The 18,568-nt window shown below is 44.0% G+C and overlaps 1 protein-coding gene across 1 annotated transcript in view; it reads right to left on the bottom strand.

Moving 5' to 3' along the window:
- Positions 1–18,568, bottom strand: part of ncam2 (neural cell adhesion molecule 2) — a gene marked incomplete at both ends in the record, with an annotated part of 216,418 nt that overhangs the window by 10,192 nt on the left and 187,658 nt on the right. The window contains 7 exons of the mRNA XM_079236580.1: positions 7,417–7,591; positions 8,780–8,901; positions 9,755–9,874; positions 11,755–11,928; positions 12,833–12,929; positions 13,587–13,774; positions 15,728–15,878. Coding sequence (XP_079092706.1) covers positions 7,417–7,591; positions 8,780–8,901; positions 9,755–9,874; positions 11,755–11,928; positions 12,833–12,929; positions 13,587–13,774; positions 15,728–15,878 — 1,027 coding nt within the window. The remainder of the gene's footprint in view (positions 1–7,416; positions 7,592–8,779; positions 8,902–9,754; positions 9,875–11,754; positions 11,929–12,832; positions 12,930–13,586; positions 13,775–15,727; positions 15,879–18,568) is intronic.

The raw sequence follows: 18,568 nt of genomic DNA, 5'->3' as shown, positions 1-18,568 counted from the left end.
TCCGGGTTAATTTGGCGGCTGAAGCCACGGATTCAGAGGCGGTAAACAACACCTCTCCAGCTCCCCCGAAGCATCGCAGACAAAGAGAATACTAATCCGGTCCCCTCGTCTTCATCGGTGCCCTTAAGCCTTCATATCGCTGTTTACATTTCTACATCTCATAAAAGCCCTCGTCGAAATAATAATATTCAACGCAATTATTGTACTATACACAAAAACAACATAAAATGCTGTGATACTAAAGTTTTTGATGTGATCATAAAAAAGTGAAAATGCATTTACTCTTAAATTGAAAACTGGAAGGAACGTCTGACGTATTAAGGAGAGCCCGGATGAAGATGTTTTATTAAAGTGTCAAAACTCTGAAAGAGTGAAATCCATAAACATCAGACTTTCATCCGATAAGGAGTATTACTCCAAAGGGCTTAGCGGCTGCCTGACAGTTTGAGGCTGGATTGATGCGCTAAACGCCCGTTAGCCGCTTTATTACACGACACCCTGCGCTTAGACATCATTTAAAGAAGAACAGATTCATGGTGGAATACAAATAAAACACAAAGGACGGTCACCTCAGTTTATATCGACATGGACGTATCGAACGCCACTGACAATGGGTGACACGCATGGGCCGCGATCTGGGGGCTGATGGGAAATGGTGTTTATTAAAGGAAATGTAATAAACAGTGATATTAGAACTTTTTTTTACTTAAAGTCCGACTGACTTTACGTCCCTGTACAGACACATTCTTCTTCTTTAGAAGAATCAGGGCAGGAGCAGCATTTCTTAATAACAAATATAAATAAAAATGTGCTTCTGTTTCTAAAGTAGAAGTATTTAAACTTGCCTGTCGGGGGGCCACGGTGTCTTTGTGACTTTGTGACTGGATAAAGGGGAAAGGAATTTAACGTATTTAGAGTAAATGCTCCAATATTGTTTGGACTCCCTTTGGTAATGAAGCCTACGATTATTTTGTGAATAAAAAAAAGCAAAAAGATTCCTCCCTTCCTCCGTGAAGCTGCTCAGATCTCTACACAAGGACTTAAGGCACGACAAGCGGCTTAGCTTCTAAATTTAATAAACAGGGATGAAACGAGTCAAACTGTTTTCTAAGTGAACAGCCAAGGTGCCTTCCAAGAACTGTCCCTGTTCAGGGAAGAAGAAACAAGAGCAAGCACAAGAGAATACACATAAAAAAAAGGTTGAATACAAACAATAAAGTCGTGATCATGTCCTGTATTTACTCATGTGGCCACACATGTCCGCGGCTGATTTAAAGGGAAAGTGTAAAGAGAAGGAATGAGGTCATTTGCTGCTCTCGGCTCGCCCTGAATAATCACCTGCACTCGGGCCTTCCTCCTGTGATGACCCACAGGTCACATGATGAACGGCCAGCAGCCGCTTGGGGGCAAAAGCTGCCCTGATTTTCTTTATAAAACTAAATATATATATATATTTTTTAAATTCAAAGGCAGGTGTTATCCTCAATTTAAATCTACAAGCAAGTAAAAATAGGTATAATTCCATTTTCTTACCCGCTACATAGTCTCTGATTCCACCTTGTCAAAGTCTTGTTTGGCTGTAATTAAAATAAGTTTTTTTTGTATGAAGTTTCATTGCTTTCATCGCAGCTGTCCAGTTTGCATACAATATGCTCAGTTGCAATTATTTCTGCATGATAGCGCAGCCTTAGTTACTTTTCCCTCAGTTTATTATGTCATTATTAGTCCAATTGGAAAATGTAATTGGCATTTACAGCACCATAACTGTGGTTATTGTTTGAGTTCCACCTTGCCTGGGGGTGCTGTTTGATGCTACCTGCTGTTGTATTAAAAATGGAGTAATTGTGAGTGCAGAGACTCTGAAGGCGTTGATTCAAGATTCATTCCAAGAGCATTCAGGGTTACGGCACAATATTGGACTCAATTCATCCGGTATGTTGGGGCCAGAGAAGGTGCAGCGTGCTTCTGAACTTCCAGTGTGAGGTAGTAGCTTAATATTGTTGCGCGGATGCAGCGTTTAGCTGTCATGGATCTCCTTGGAAGACAAGACTCTCCCATTTTCTCGACTTTTCCCAAACTCTCCAACTCCATTCATTCTTATTTCCCCGCTCTATTAACCCTTTTACCGACTTCTTCTGATTACTCGTTGATATATAGGCCCATTAGCGGTTTTACCCAATTGCTAGCACCCAAAAGCCATTCATACACATCTCACTTTGACAACGCAAACTCATTAGGCCCGAGCGGTGATGGATCTGAGAGGAGGCGACCTCGATTGATGACGACCCAACGGCCGCTCATTGATTGGGAAGGCGGCGGGCGCTAATCTGTCTGAGGGGACAAACATAATCATTGGCTGACGCGAGTGAGGATTCTTTTTTTTCCGAAAGTGCTCCGGAGTGTTGAAGGGAAAGTTAGTTTCTTGAGGAGGCCCTCGGAGAGTCAAATGTAATCATTAAATCCGAGCTGGGTTTTGAAGGAGAGTCCTTCCTCGTGTCCGTTTCCCCCTGAAGGAAAGCCTTGATGTGACTCAAGAGCACTCCAGAGCCAGCGGAGAGGAAATGCAAAAAGCGAACATGCACATGCTTAACTATCAACCCCAAAAAGACTTCAAAGAGATGTGCACCACTCTTTTGTAATTGCCGAGGTTACAACTTATTCCAGGAGTGTCTCTACCTCCATCTCTGGAGTTGGACTTCAAGTTTAAAAGCCTCAGATGTAAATACCGGAACAGAACTTGAATAAAAAAAGTTAATCGCAGTGCTGCACGACCCCTAATATGAACTATTAAAACACAGATAATCAACAGATTTTGTTGCCTCCAAAAATTGACTGGAGCCCAAAAGAGAATATTAGAAAGAAACTTTCCGTTCTTTCGGTTCATAACGTAGAGAAGAGAAGAGCCGGCAGCACAGAGAAGCTCTTTAAAAAAGTTATTAGTGTTATTTGAATGTATTTTTCATTGTTTCACTTTGTCCTTCAGGCTGTGCTTTCGGTGAGATAATATTAAAAAAGTACACGCTCAACAAGGTCTCTGCAGACTCTTCCCAAAGTCTTTCTCTAAACTTCTTTATTGACACTCATCACAGCTTCATGATATTTACTTTTGTGCACCATCGACATATTTAGGTTGACTTGTGTTGTGACATGATGAGCAAAACCGCTTAAAAATAGCCAAAGCAGTGGCTATGGGAATTATAATACCCTATGATCCGTGCAATAAAACAATATCAGAGTGATACTTGACCTTATAAATTAATACAAATGCTTCATAATCTGGTTTTTATTATTACTGTACCGGATTATGAATATGTATGAATTCTACTGTGCTGTAAGTAGATATAAACACATTATAAGTATAAGTTTATAAATCATTATAGACATGGGCATCCTCAAATAAAACCAACATTTCCTTTGATTCAGCAAACACCTCTTTCAGAATTATCACGAAAACAATAAATATTTTTTAGAGGGATCAGTGACAGAAAAATGGTGTCATTATATATTAATGCTGCTCATAATGTCCACGAGACGACAGAGCCTCAAGACGACTGACTGAAGCTCAGGATTGAGTAAAAAACTAAACTCCGTCTCCGCGGGAAACCCTCTCTCTGCCTGCGCGTCTTGCTTATGATCAAATATTTACATAGCTGAGGACGACGCTATCCGCTGTTAAATACGCTCCCTCGGAAACGCGATCCTTTGTTCGATGAATAAATGAGTGAGCAAACATGTAAACATCCCCGCCGCTCGTGTAGCGCATTGTCGCAGCCTAAGTTATAGGAGACGTGTTTACTCACACGTTTAAAACGATTAAAACAATGTCATTTATGTCATCTTCAGTCCATATTTGCTGCTTTAATCTGAGAATATGGATGCTCCAGATTCTGAGCGAACTGATTATATTCACAAAGATATTTCTCATCTCCACTAAAGCGGATCCATAAAGACTGTTTGCTGGACTCGGTAAACACCATTTAGCTGCTTTATTGTAGTGCTCACCTCTAAATATATTCTCCTCTCTCCTCTTATGAATATCAGATATTTGATCGACACGCACCCCGACTCTGCGAGGTCACGGGTAATTTATTCAGCTACGGGAAAATCCATGCAAGGTGTTCAGTGTCATAATAATAAAATCAAAAGGTTGCCCGGTAGATGGAGGATGAGCGATGAAGATAATAGTCTGAACAACAGAGGTGGTTGTCACGGATTCTCTTTCATTCCACTGCTTTAAAAATAATAACGGCGTTCATTCAAGACACATGAAGAGGGAAATGATTAATGTAATGGACGGCAATGAAAGGACCCAATTCCCATTTGATTTGCTGGCATCGCTTCCAGGAAAAGTTCCACTCTTTTACATTATTCCTTCAAGTGCTTTGATGGAAATTATTGCAACGCTCCTCCGACACTGTGACGCCTGTTTAAATCAAGATTTTTTTTTTTTGTTCACTGCCAAGAAACATTCAGCAGCCTCAACACAGCGGACTGGACCAGGACTCGGTCCCACTTGTTCCCGGATTGAGGACGTCGTCAGGAGAAGTACTCGAGTAAAACTGTCCCCGCAAGAAGTATTATGAGTATTATGTACTGTGTCTTGAGACCAGAGCTGGGAACAGGCAGTATAATGCAGTAAAAAAAGCAAAAGCGGTCCGTTTCATCCCTTTGTATTCATTGGATATGGATGGAAATCTGCATGAAAAATGAAGAAACAAAAGAAAATGTATAATAATAATCCGCCTATTGCGATCAATTTGACCTAAATAGACGTGATTATCATCAGAGGGATAGTTTAATCGACATTAATATGATTATATTTATATATAGTATTTGATTTGATCGCATGTGCTGTGACCACAAGCTGTCAGAAAAATAAAATACAACGGCCGGAAGATGAGACAAATAAAGTTTTATATTCAAGTTAAGTACCTCGTTACTGGAATGAAGTACACTTTATCTTCCACAACCGGTATTAAAGACCTGTTTTTTCCTCTGCTTCAGGAAGGGCTTATGCTACTTCATACAAAATTATTGATTATTATAGTTTTAACTACCCAGTCGTGAAAACTGTAAATCCACCTGTTGTCATTCCCAGTTCTTCCATTACTGCCCCAGTGTCTCAGGAGACAAAAGTCGTTGAGCTCTTTATGCCGCTGAGAACCTTTCAAGGTTTCCTCTTCATGATTATCCTCAATATTCCTTAACACTAAGCACCGGAGCGTCCTAATAATTTAACAATACGGCTTCATGCTCCGGCCATCAGTTCTAGCAGCCATTAGGGCGGTTGCCAACGTTGCTTAATGGCAAAGTCCCAGTCCGACTATAACGTTGGAAGGAAATCCCAAGACAAAAAAAGTCTCTTCATCAGCGAATCGGAGCGACGTGAAAGGGTCGACGCGGCAGAACATGCGGCGCCGGAGACACGGGGTTGTAATTGAGAAAACGGGCAGTAGGACAGAGCGGCGATTTAAGAGGTGAAAAGAAAACTTTGATTTGAAAAGAGGGAAGAAGAAGAAGAAGAAGAAGAAGAAGAAGAAGAAGAAGAAGAAGAAGAAGAAGAAGAAGGCACAAAGGAAGAAGAGCAAATTCAAAAGGAACCAAGAGCAGTGTTGCAATGAATGTCATTTTTTCTTAAAGGATTCTCTGTGAGCAGAAGAGGGAGGAAGGCTATCCAGCCTGTTGCAGGATGCATAATACATAGAGGGAGCACGAATACACCGATGTGGTGTGGATATATTTTCTGTGTCGAGAAAAAACCCAAAACAAGGAGAGGCTTCTTTTATTGAGTGTGAGTACAGTGTGTGGGAGGGTAAAGAAGTGGAAAGACAGACCGCGGTTGGGATTGGCACGTATCTCACATCTAATATTGTTGATTGAGCTCGCCAGACTTCCTCGATACCCAATTTGATTCAGCGGAGCTGATTTTTCTCTGTTTAACCTGCTCAACTTTCCAAGATTATATAAATAAACTGTTGTCGTTTTAGACGGCGAAACACTAAAACCGCCTTTGCTAAATGAAAACGCTGTGTGAAACGGTGTAAGGCCGTGGAATTGGGCGGCGGTTTGGAAAAAGGAGTAATTGCAGCGTCCCGCGTGAGCCGGAAAAGTTGGGGGGAAGTTTGAGGAAACGAGCCAGTGGCTCCGACAGATTTAGACTCTGTCGCCTTCACGGCCGAAAAGCTCCTCTTAAGAGGAAAAAACTGTTTCCCTCTGTTCTCCCCCCTGAGCCCTCTCTCTTTCCCGCGCCGCCGTTAGCTAACAAGAAGGAACAGTCGGTCCGAGTGACCCGCCTGGCGCTCGGCGTTTCCCCGCTCTTGTTTTTCTTTTTGAAAAGCTGCACACACAAACGGACGTGCTAACCGGCTCCAAGTGCTAACCCGTGAGCGGCAGGGCTGCAGGAGGGAGGTGTGCACAACATTGCCTGTGCCTTTAACCGTGCTGCACATTTCAAAAGCCTCTGTTTGCATTCCTGCGCGCACGTTAGCCCAAATGGCCCGGAGAGGCCTGGGAAAACAAGAAACGCTTCCTGCACACCCGGGCTTTGTTTCTTCTTCTCCAGAACATTAGGCACAGGGCTCCAGGAGCGCAGAGGCATTACCTCGGCATGAGTCCCTTGAAAAAGAGGCGTCCGTGTTTGTGTTTCTGGCTTATTTGACCGTCTGCTCGTTGTTGGTCTTTTAAACGAGGAAAAGGAGCCGCACGAGCCACGCGGGAGGAGCACAATGTGAAGACGAGAATGATATTTTAATGAAGAAAGCTGCAGCCCCAGGGCGTTTTTCACACTCCGTCTGTTTGGGTTTCTTTGGCGGGAACTCCGGCGTGAATGCAGCGCTTGTGCCGTTTGTTTGAACAGGTGTGGACGTTTACTCTTCACGGGAGAGTCGAGATCTTTGTGGTGAAAATGCACAAGATTAAATGCTGCAACCAAGGACGTGTCCGAGAGCAGCTCTGTGGCTTTAATATGTTATTGCGGTACTTTCAGACAGCGAGGCTAATGGCGTTGCTCGGGTTCTTCACTTTGACTTGACCTTGCGGATAACTAGTTCTATTTTAGTGCGGCTACAATAACGTTTTGCAGCTTTTGAAAGGAAAACGCTTCATTCCGGTCTCTCGGGCTGAAATGGCATTCAACAGTCATACAGGGAGAAACCCATTGCAGCATCGATTTCTGCACCGACAGCAGCCTCGATTTGTCCAGAAAGCAACGCGCCGGCCGATGAGGTCCGCTGCGCTTTGAGGCTTTATCTCGACTGGTACATCTTGCTCTTTTGCTTTTGTTATCGCTCTTTACCAGAACAACACGCCGCGGAACACAACGAGTTCAGAAACGTTCTTGGGGGCTTTCAAAAGGCAAGTAAAGGAAAAGTGGATGTATTAGAAAGGCAAATTATAAGCTTTTTCTCCCGCTTTTACCTGTAATGTCGGGTTTCTGCGGCATGAAGAACTGGTAGAAGGTGGGCTCCGACAGGCCCTTGACGTTGCGCGCCGTGATTTCCACTTCATATCTCGTGTTCCACTGCAGCGGCTGCAGCATCGCGAAATCATTGGCTCCCGGCACCAGCTTGGTCATCCACTGCTCCTCCTTATCCTGAGAGGACGGGGGACGGGGGGGGGAGGATAGAGGAGAGGGACATGTAAAAGAAATGCGTCGCACGCTTGAATAAATTACACCTTTAATCAATGTTTCATTTTATTTATGTTTGCGAGCATCAAAGGAGAGCAGAGGAAGTGCTTTAACAAGGTTCACCATTTGTGTGTTTTTTTTAATCAGAGAGTTAAGAAATGGAGTTGCAGTTGTGAAACGCCCACAATGATGCGCTTGAATAGCTTTAAAAAAAAAAGAAAAAAGGTAATCCTCTGTTTTTAATCAAGTTCACACAGGTTCCCGGATATCTTTCTGTTCCTTTGTAGCTTCATCTTTTTCTCTTCCTTCCTCCCTTCCTTCTTCCCTTCCTTCCTCCCTTCCTCCCTTCCTGAAGAGTGCGGCCAAAAGCTAATGTGCCAGATCTTCTGTGTGCTCACCATCCTCGCCCCCTTGGCATCACTTCCTCCCGATGTTTCGAGGAGAGAGAATGTATTTAACGTTTGTCTGGATTGCCAGGTGAATATGATGTGTGTGTGTGTGTGTGTGTGTGTGTGTGTGTTCAAGTCTAATCTGCCTCCATCCTTCATGCGGGTGCCAGACGTGTGATTCCTCGGGTGTGACGCTCTGGCTCGCTGCTCGGCCTCGCTGAGACCTCCTGACCTTCTTTTCCACGGCGCGTTTTCATCCGCCGCCGCCGCCGCCAGTTTAAACTCGCCGTCACTTTTCTCAATGAGACGGACAAGCGGCGACGCGGGCAAATCCACTTAGTCCCGTCGAGAGCTTTTTTTGGTGCGGGTGCCATCTATTCCGCTTCCTGCCCGTCGCTCGCCCTTATCTCGTATGTTTAAGCTGCTTTCTCCACACACAAAACACCGAAACGGACGAGTGACCTCCGACAGCTTGTGTACTCTTTTAAAACGTGGATTAAGACAGAAACATCGGAGATTCTCAAGGCGAACATTCTTCAGTTTCACATTCTCTATCGCTACAGTGTCAAACACAAAGAAAGAGGTCATTCGGAGCCGTGTGCACAAGAAAAACCTTCCTCTAAGTCGGACGGTAACTAGCGGCTAATTTTATTCAGTGTCGGGGGACATTTAGAATTATAGACGTCTACATATCTACATCAACTCAAACTGGTCTTGGGAGTTATGCAGACTGGTCACAGGCCTCCATGTTGGGAACACTCACCGTCTTGTACTTGACTATATACTCCACGATGGGCATCCCTCCGTCGTCCTGCTTGACCAGCCCCAGCCTGTAGGCCTTGCCCATTCCTCTCTGCCCGTGGACCGCCGGCGGACTCGGCTCTCCTGCGGGACACGCCAAACAATACGTCTTTGTGTGTTTGTTCTGCGGGAGTGTGTGTGTGTGTGTGTGTGTGCAGGTGGCAGTGTGAGATATGCGATACGGATGCAGTACAAGGAGAGAGAAGGTTTGAAGATAAATTAAATTCATATTATGAGGCAACTCCCACTGCCTGGCTATAACTAATGTTGACTGGAGGTTCTTATTATTCACTGTATTTTGATAATTAGGTCTTCTTTCTAACATTCATTCTCAGTAGATGCTGTTTAATATTAACGGTGGAAATACTTTTCTATGGCCTCGTCGAGATTTACTGCAATCCTGCTGTGCCAGGATGCCAGAATAAATAAAATGCTTTAAATGCTATAAAAACCCCTGCAGTATATTATTATTTTTCAACGCTTTTACATCAAGACACAGATTTGAGGGGATCTTTTCCAGCCTCCAATAATCTGGATTCATATCACTGAAACTTTTAATATATTTTGCATTTCTTTCACACACTGTATTTCATTTTATGAAATCAGAGCACACAAATATCTCCCTCACATTAATCCACATACATTTCCATGGCTGTTTTATGTGCGCTTCCCGTCCCATTTCATAAAACATACGACACCACGCTGATCACCGGCATAGCGGTGTGCCGATAATGAACAATAAACCCGGTCCAATTGCTATAAAGCCATTGTGGAGATGATTAAAAGTGATTACGACCGGGGACATATGGAAGTGGCTGTTAGGATCGTTCTGAGGATCCCTTTTGGGGCACATCGCAGCATCTTCAGCTCTTATTATGAAGGATGTGACAGGGAACGAGCAGCGTGTGTGGGGAGGAACCGAGGACGGCGGACTCACGGATGGGAATAGTCTGGAAGCTCTCCGTGTGGCTGAACTCTCCCCGACCTTTCCCGTTGACAGCTGCCACTCGGACCTCGTACGTCGTGTTGGGCTCCAGCGCCGTCAGCACCACGGTCGCTGGAGAGAGAGACGGGAGCAGAGTTCATGTCACCTGGAAATGTGGTGCACCATCAATCAGGTAGCTGGCAGAGTGCGTCATTTATGGGTTTCCCAGTTTACTCAACTGGTCCGGCCTCAAACACCTCCTCCACCACTGGGGTGAACTGTCCCGACACCTTAATGAGAGTTTTAACGATCACATAATGAGATGTTTGAGTATCTACATGCTTTTGACTCATCTGAATACTTTTTCCCCCAATTATATATAAATATGCGTTAACCAAAAATCCCCAAAAGCCTATTAAATAAGGAAAGGTTATACAATCAACAATAATTACTTTCTTTGTTGTTGTGCCGGTGCGGTGCTGTCCAAGGTGCTGAAACAGTCTTGTATCAAATATGTGGCATTGGCTCCAGTCTTTGTTTTTTCATTGGCCCACATTTGCACAAACTCATTGTTCTGGGCTACTTACTTACTTTTCACCATGTTCTGCATAAGAACTATAAGAACTATAGCGGATTCTGCTGCATTCATACTGTGACCTATATTGATTATTGAAGAAAACAGGAAGTCTCATTATCGCACCGCATTGCAGATTCCCATTAAAATCCGACAGTCACTAGAGTCTATTTACATAACCTTCACCACTCAGAATGGCAGCAGAGAGCCGGCAGTGTAATGAGCTTGAGTAAAAAGTTGTTGTTTTTCTCAGTCTGCACAAATTAAACACTTGAATGGTAATAGGTGCTTTTGCAGTTCTTTAGTCCTGGAACTGAAAACAAATTCTGCAATTTGCAGCGGTGCTAGGTTACTTACCAGGCTATAAGCAGACATTTCAATTTGGGCAAAAGCATTCAAATGAAACAAGTCCAAGCATCTCATTATATTGTGTAATGATTTTCTGTTGAGGGTATCTGAAGTGGCTTCTATGACTATATGATGCCACTTACTGCTTTGTAATTAGTCACTATTTCAATACTCCATTTAAAAAACGTGAATACACTGAAAGATTTAAATAAACAGGCAGCAAATTAACAACTTTTTTGGTCCAGTTCTGCTCTACTTCCTCTTTTTTTCTTCTTCTTTACTGTTAAAAGTGCTACCTGTGGTTTAGTATTCACCTCACTGCATCTACATATTGTAATTGACTCTGAAATGAGGGATATTAGCGATAAGCCCTTCAGGCTGGTCTGTGCTGCTTATCAAACAACCGTTAGTCCTCTACCTTCCCATCCACCCATCCATCCATCCATCCATCCTTCACCTCATGGTGTTCTCGCCAACAGCGGGCCCAGGAATCAATTTAAAGTCGTAAAGCATACGGAGAGGAGGCGCCGTGCTCTGGCACTCTCACCCATGAGGCGTTCATGGTCCGTCGAGACCCGACAACCTCTCAGGGCCGAGGCTTTGAAGGGTCGCATGGCGGATCATGGGATACGGCCCTCTACTCGCGTGTGATTGGTGTTCGATCTGGTGGGATGCTAATCTGCCATGTCGAGGCAGGACCTCGCTGGGAAGTGAAGAAATTCTATATATTCTTGTTTCTCAAAAGTGAAGGACCCATTGTAGAATTGTTTGAAGATGGGAATGGGTGCAATTTACGTATAAAATGTGTTTAAAAATAATAAGTTCACAGGGACTATGTCTTCAGAAGAAAGTAGTGTAAATTTACATGCAGAGTGATTTGGAAAGTCTCAACTTTGTGACCTTGAACTTTGACCAAAATGCTCAGCTCAAGCCAGTGTCAAGAATCTGCTAAATAGAGGCTAAATATCAGTAATGTAAAGGACTGCATGGACTGTATTAAACAGTTTAAGACGCAGATAACATGAGGAAATAAATACATATTCAGCTGCAAAGGTCTTTAGGCTATAACATGCATATGATCGCCACTCACTCTGGATGCTGTGGGACTTGACGTAACTCCATTCCTGCGAGCCGACCTCCTTGTACTGGACCAGGTAGTAGCTGATGGGGACGCCGCCATGCGAGTCGGGCTTCATGAAGGTGACGGTCGCCAGGCGCTGGGAAACCGCCGAGAGACGTACCGAGTACGGATTTGAAGGAACGTCTGAAAAGGAGAAAACAATGAGGGTCACAGCTTCAGAACTATATATATATATATATATATATATATATATATATATATATATATATATATATATATATATAGCATACATAGACTTTGACCTTTGGACAATGATAACAACAATAAATGCATTTTCTCACTGAAGATGAATGCACTTCCAATGCTGCACTGTGTGCCTTCTACAACTAAATATAGACATGGCTACAATACCAGGAAACCACAATTTAGGTCAGTTTGCGGTGTCGGACTTATTACAGCCGCAAACCAACACACAGTGATTCTATCACTTTGGAGGCATCGTTGCAACATGAAGAACAGTGTTTCTTTACTCAGAGTTTGAGTTTATAATCTCCAGTGGAAACTGCAAGGAGTCATCACTTCTTTACACTTAAACTACATGTGTGTGTGTGTTTCCCTGTGTTTGCGTATTTCTGTCAGAAAAACTTCCAAAACACAATTTTTCCTGCAAGACTACGTATTAGGTCAGCCTTTTTGCTCACGACTTTCCTCCTTTGCTAGAGCAATTCAATCTGCACTAAAGATAATTGGACTGCACTGCTGTGTATTAGCCTGCGCTACCGTAAATTAGGGGGTACTTCAGTAAATAGCGAGGGGTATGGTAAATCAGCTGGCACTATTTGAGATTAGGCGAGGCTGAATAGAGGTTGGGTGTAGTCGTGGAATTTATCTTCCTGAGAATTGCAAATAAAGCTATTACCATTAGTAAAGCGGTAGAGGGTTAAACAGTCAGAGGTATTATGAGAGCAGTGATTCAAAAAAAGGTGTGGGACCCCTGACCACACACATTCTGGATTTTAAATGAAGCCACCAATCTTATTAGATGAGGTAAAGGGGCCAAACAATAGCGGCCATCCTGCACACTCACCTGCCTGGGCCAGAATGAACTCCTGGTATCGAACTCCGATGTTGTTCCTGGCCGTGCAGTTGTAGCGGCCAAAGTCCCTGTCGGACATTGGAGTCACCTAGAAGCAGAAACAAATCATCCCCTCTATTGATAATGTCGAGTTTGGATTTGCATTGTCCGTGGTTATGAGATATGTGTTTCCACCCCTGAACAATGGAGGGGAATGGATTTCTTTTGTGATGCTCACAGAAGACAAGAATCACATTTAACGCCGCACCTGTCAATATTTTCACAATAGCGATGGGTCACATGACTGTGTGTACAATGAAAATGTACCAAACATTTACCGACGGGACCAAATGGGCCGACCCCTGCATGATGGATGTTTACACAGCATAGTAAAGAGAAGCTGAGGGCGTTTACATATTTGGATGTTATCCTGCAGAAGTTGCTATTCCAGCATTGGCAACTTCTGCCTCCAAGTGCATAGCAACCCAAAAAAGGGGAGGCGGACAGTCCTACAATATCAGCAAAGCGTTTCAGAGATGCTGCTATTAGTTTAGCTCCTGCTAATCATAGCCAAAGGCTCACGGCCGCGGCTAAGGTTGGCAGAAGGCTAAATTACTGGGAACATCTTCTCTCCGTCTCTGAAATGCTTCCCAGATACTGGAGCTTGTCTCCGGTCTTTTCCGTTGTTTCGCCTGCAGCTAAACGGCGTGACAAAGTCCAGATTTCGGCACTAAAAGGTTATTTGCAGCCCCGGACTCGGACCCACCTCCAGCACGGACTTGCCGTCGGCGCTGTGCACCCGCGTGTTGGCGGATCCCTCGGCGGAGATGGTGAAGCGCTCTCTCCTCCACAGCATGGTGGCGGGAGGGTTGGATATCACATCGCAGCTTATGTTCACCGGGTTCCCCTCCCACGAGTAGAAGATGGTCTGGTTGTTCAGGAACTTTGGTATATCTGTCCCAAAAACGAAAAAAAAGAGATAATATCTCTCACACTTGCCTGATGTGTATATTAAATCTGCTTCTTTTTGCGCTAAACCAAGACATAAATTGCTAAAAGAGTAATTGCTGGTGTGCCAGGAATTTGTGGCAGCCAATTAAAAAGCTCAAATCAAAAAGGTGAGAAGCTGTGCTGCATGATCAAAGACATCAAATGACTTGCCGAGGCTTAACCCACAAATTCCTCAAAGGGAGGAGAAAAAAGCATTTCATGTCGGCTTCCCAAACTCCCTCTGCAATGTTTTCAGGAAAAAAAAGCAAGACTTAAAACTTAATTGAAGCCACCGCGTGCTGGAGGGGGCATCTCCGCTATGATCATCTCCCCGAGAGTAAAAAAAAAAGGATGCGACCACAGAAGCCCAAGCAAACAGGAAGGGCAGTAATGGACTATTGCGGGCTGTGTCGTGAGCATTTCTTTCGGCCCAGTCAGAGAGGCATAACGGTTGTTGTATGCTCGCTCGCAGGATTCCATTAAAGAGATTGATGCCCGGCTCTCTGTCACAGCCGAGGACGCGCTATCCCCCCGCAGCCTGCAGTGACTTAGTAAATGAGTTCATTAGTTCGGTGGCAACGGCTGGCTCAGGCTGTCTTTCTGCAGAGCAAGTTGTCAGCTTGTGACAGCAACTTTTGCTTCGAGGAGGGAGAGTGTGTGCGTGTATGTTTGTTTTTCTTTTTTCTTTCTCCGCGACGATTTCATTCAACTTTTTCCTGTACTACTATGCAAAACGGGGGATGCATGAACCTTAAAGTCACCTCAGCCAGAGGAGGAGGACATTGTTTTCCACATGACAACAAAGATGCAGAATTGTTTTTTATTTTTTACCTCACTGCCTCTCAGAGGATATCTGTCTGTTTGTCTGCCCTCTCTCTTGTTGTTCCTCCGAGCTTCAAGGTGGAAATAACGCTCCCAAAAAAACTCGTTCCATTGGTTTCCTCGAGGCAACACAGCCGTTCTCATAATGAACCTAATAATTCCGAGGCCAAAATGGAGATCTTTACTTCAGAGCTCATTAAGCAGGGGATAGCCGGCCCCAAACAACCCGCGCTGAGCGATGGGTGCGCTCACGGGGATGTAGGGGAGCTGTCAGCGGGGGGGAAACGGAAAGGCGACGCATGCATCCTCTCAGTAATTAACCCCTTCTGAAGGCTGCGTGTGTGGTGAGGGGGCGCGTTGTTGTTTATGATAACATAACGATCGTCAGAAAAGAAAAACAGCCGCGGCGAGAGAAGAATTGTTAGAACTAAGAACGGCTGAACCTTTGAACTCGGAACAAGACTGCAGGGCCGCACGTGTTTCCTTCCACGTTGCTGATTCCACTGCTTAAATGCGTGAACGGGTTTCATTCCCACATGAGGGATCTGATAGCGCTAATGGAAATGCAGAGTGTGGAGGAGTCGGCGGGGTTATGTCAGGCCACCGGGGGCCCGTAAGTAAGGGTCTTATTTATTTTGCTCAAAGACAGCGCTACGCGTCTAATTGCTTGAACATTTCACCTTGCAATACATAACAACATCTACTCGCTCAACTTAAAGAAAAATGATATGTAAGCGTGACATTGCAGGTAAAACAACACAAAGCGTGGGAAGAGAATATTCCAGGAAAAAACTCAAGATTGAAGTCGAACTTTTACAAGAAAAATATTTATGAGCAGAACTTTGGCAAAAATGTTGTTTCTTTTGGTTCTTTGACAGTGAAAAAAATTACTTCCCTCCCTCAGATGTATTTTTTTGACCTAATTAATTGATAGCAAATGCAGTTATTTGCCTTTTCCAGAAATACATCAAGTTGCCAGATAGTTCAGATGCACACAGGTGTCTTCTAATGAGGCGCCTAATGAGCAGGAATGATCGGAGACACCCGTGTGCGTGTGCGTGTGCGTGTGCGTGTGCGGGGCCTCAGCATACTCACACTCGATGTCCAGGAACATGCTCTTCTGATGACCTCCGATCCTGCTCAGGGCCTCGCAGTCAAACCGGCCCAGGTCCGTGAGCCGCACGCCGCTGATGGTCAACACCGACTTCCCGTGACGGCCGCGGACTTCGAAGCGTCCGTCCTGACTCTGAGGACGCGAACACACACACACACACACACACACACACACGCAGACGACTTATTGTTATAAGGTCAAGACATTATTGCTGTGTGGTTTATGGGAAGAATTGCCATTTACATCCCTGCTATATTCTGTACTAAGGTCACACGCCATTTGCAGAAAGTTCCCCGGCCCAACTTTGAACGACCGAATGTCAGCCCCCTTGATCCATTCCGACCCTCCCTCGTCACGCAGAGTCGGGGTTAATGCAATAAACTGCCGATTTATTACAAGGTCATTACATCCGTATGAAGACAGATGGTATCAATTTGAAGCAACGGGTCAATTACAGCAGACGAGGCTATCATTCCAGTAATCGACATTCGCTCTAATGAGAAAAAAAAACAGCCCAGGAGCATCCGTGTTTGCAGACACTATACGGCGGCAGCCTCCAGACGGGTTACCCAACAGATGACCTTCGTCACCCCCGAGGAACGACTTTTCAGAGGCCCTGCGTTTAGGAGCTGCAAACTACTTACAAACAACGGCGCTTAAATACACGTTTAACTCCCGTTCACTTCGAGTAGCCGCTCCAAAACCCGAAAAATCAACGTTATTTCAGTGATGAACACGAACATAAAGGCTTCTGTTTGCGACGGTGTTTCTTCAAGTGGTCTCGATGTTCTCGTCCCAGCCGACGAGGCGCCGCCGTGAATAGGAAACACAGTTTTCGTTGAGTTCTTCTTATTATTCATAGAGGAGGAGAGCGCCGAGTGGTGTTTTCAATGTAAGTACTCGACCAAACGGTACATGGCATACATTAGAGTGTCAATCTATCCTGAGCTCTTGAAGCCTTTGTAGCAAAAAAATAAATACAATCGTGGGTTTCAGAGCTGGCAGCAACATATCAGGATTGTCTTGCTAAGTGATGCTGAAATGGAGCAGTTTGGATAATCTGGTCCTGATGCTGACAACATGTTTGCACTTGACTTAAGAAGTGGACACACACTTCTCAGAGGCCTTGTGGCTATGAAACGATACACAGACAAAAGGTGTGTACACAATTTGTTTATCATAATCAGGTCTTGTGACTAAAAACATCCACTTTTCCCACACTGTTGCCTTCTAATTAGTCCAATTAACTCAACTGGGATAAACAGCTTCAAATAGAGTACAAATAGAAGGGAAGTTATTAAGCTCAAGGCCCGAGAGTTAATGCAGGATGGCAATCAAATTAGTATTGTGAGTCTGTTCTTAACAAAGGAATTAGAACTAAAAGAAAAGCTGAAGCTGAGAGCAAAGGGATATCCCAAAATGCATTTGTGTGGCATCGTACTGTGCAATCTGGAAATAGGAATGGTATTGAGCTTCCCCCTTGCATTGTCAAGGACTCAAATGACATCTCTGACAAAGCCATAATGCTTGACTGTTTTAATGAGACCTTCATTGCCTCGGGTTCCCTGTTTGACACTCTAAACCATCTACATGAGAAATCCCCTGCTTGTTTTGGTATTGAGGAAACTGTCCTTCAGTTTTAAGGCCATTACTGTCCCCGAGGTGCACGAAGCCCTCAAACCTTGAGACACAGGAAAACCAGCAGGTCCGGACAACCTAGAACCATATTTTTTAAAGTTAGCTGCTGATTTTATCGCACCCCCTTCAGCATATCTTTTTTAATCTCACCTTTGTCTCAAACGAAATTTCCCTTATATGGAAGTCTGCCTTTGTTCTTCCCCTGTTAAACGAGGAGACCCCACACTTTTAAACAATTACAGGCCAAACTGTCTGTTTTAGCTAAGACACTAGAATCCCTCGTGATTGAACAATTTAAGGAGTTTTTAATCTCAAACAATATTTTAGGCTTTAGAAAACAACATAGTACAACCACAGCAGCATTAAAGGTAGTAAACAATTTTATTGAATCTTTGGACAACAAGCACCACTGTGCAGCCCTTTTTATTGACTTGTCCAAGGCTTTTGACACTGTCGATCATGCAATAATGAAGCATAGACTTCTTACTATTGGACTGTCAGAACAAACTGTCTGTTGGTTTGACAATTATTTATCAAACAGATCCCAGTGTGTCCAGGCACACCCTTCATTACTCTCTTAAAGTAATGAAGGGTGTGCCTCAGGGTTCGGTCCTAGGACCACTTTTATTCACAATTTATATAAACAGTATCGGTCAAAACGTGCCAAATGCAAATGTTCACTTTTATGCAGGTGATACTGTTATCTACTGCTCTGCTCCTACACAGAATCAGGCTCTCTTTCAGTTGCAAAAAGCCTTTGATACTGTTCAACACACTTTGTATGAGTTGAAATTAATCTGGAATCCTGACAAAACAAAACTGATGATGTTTTCAAACTCAAAGAAAAAGCCACTGAACCTTCCAGCTATAATTACATTTCAGGGCAATGTGATTGAGTCTGTGTCGTCATATAAATATACTTGGGATTCTTAATTGATGACATTCAGCAACTTGTGAAGAAGTTGAAGGTGAGGCTGGGTTTCTATTTCAGAAATAAGTCTTGCTTTTCTTTTGTTGCTGCTACTTTTACGTCTGTGATTGATTATGGTGATGTTTTATACATGCATGCATCTTCTCAATGTCTTCACTCCGTGGATACTGTGCACCATGGAGCATTGAGGTTCATAACAAATCTTAAGGCCCTTACTCACCTTTGCTCCCTGTATGCTAGGGTTGGTTGGCCT

This window comes from Taurulus bubalis (genome assembly GCF_910589615.1).
Source record: "Taurulus bubalis genome assembly, chromosome: 21".
Classification (NCBI taxonomy): domain Eukaryota; kingdom Metazoa; phylum Chordata; class Actinopteri; order Perciformes; family Cottidae; genus Taurulus; species Taurulus bubalis.
This window is presented reverse-complemented; position numbering and strand designations above follow the sequence as displayed.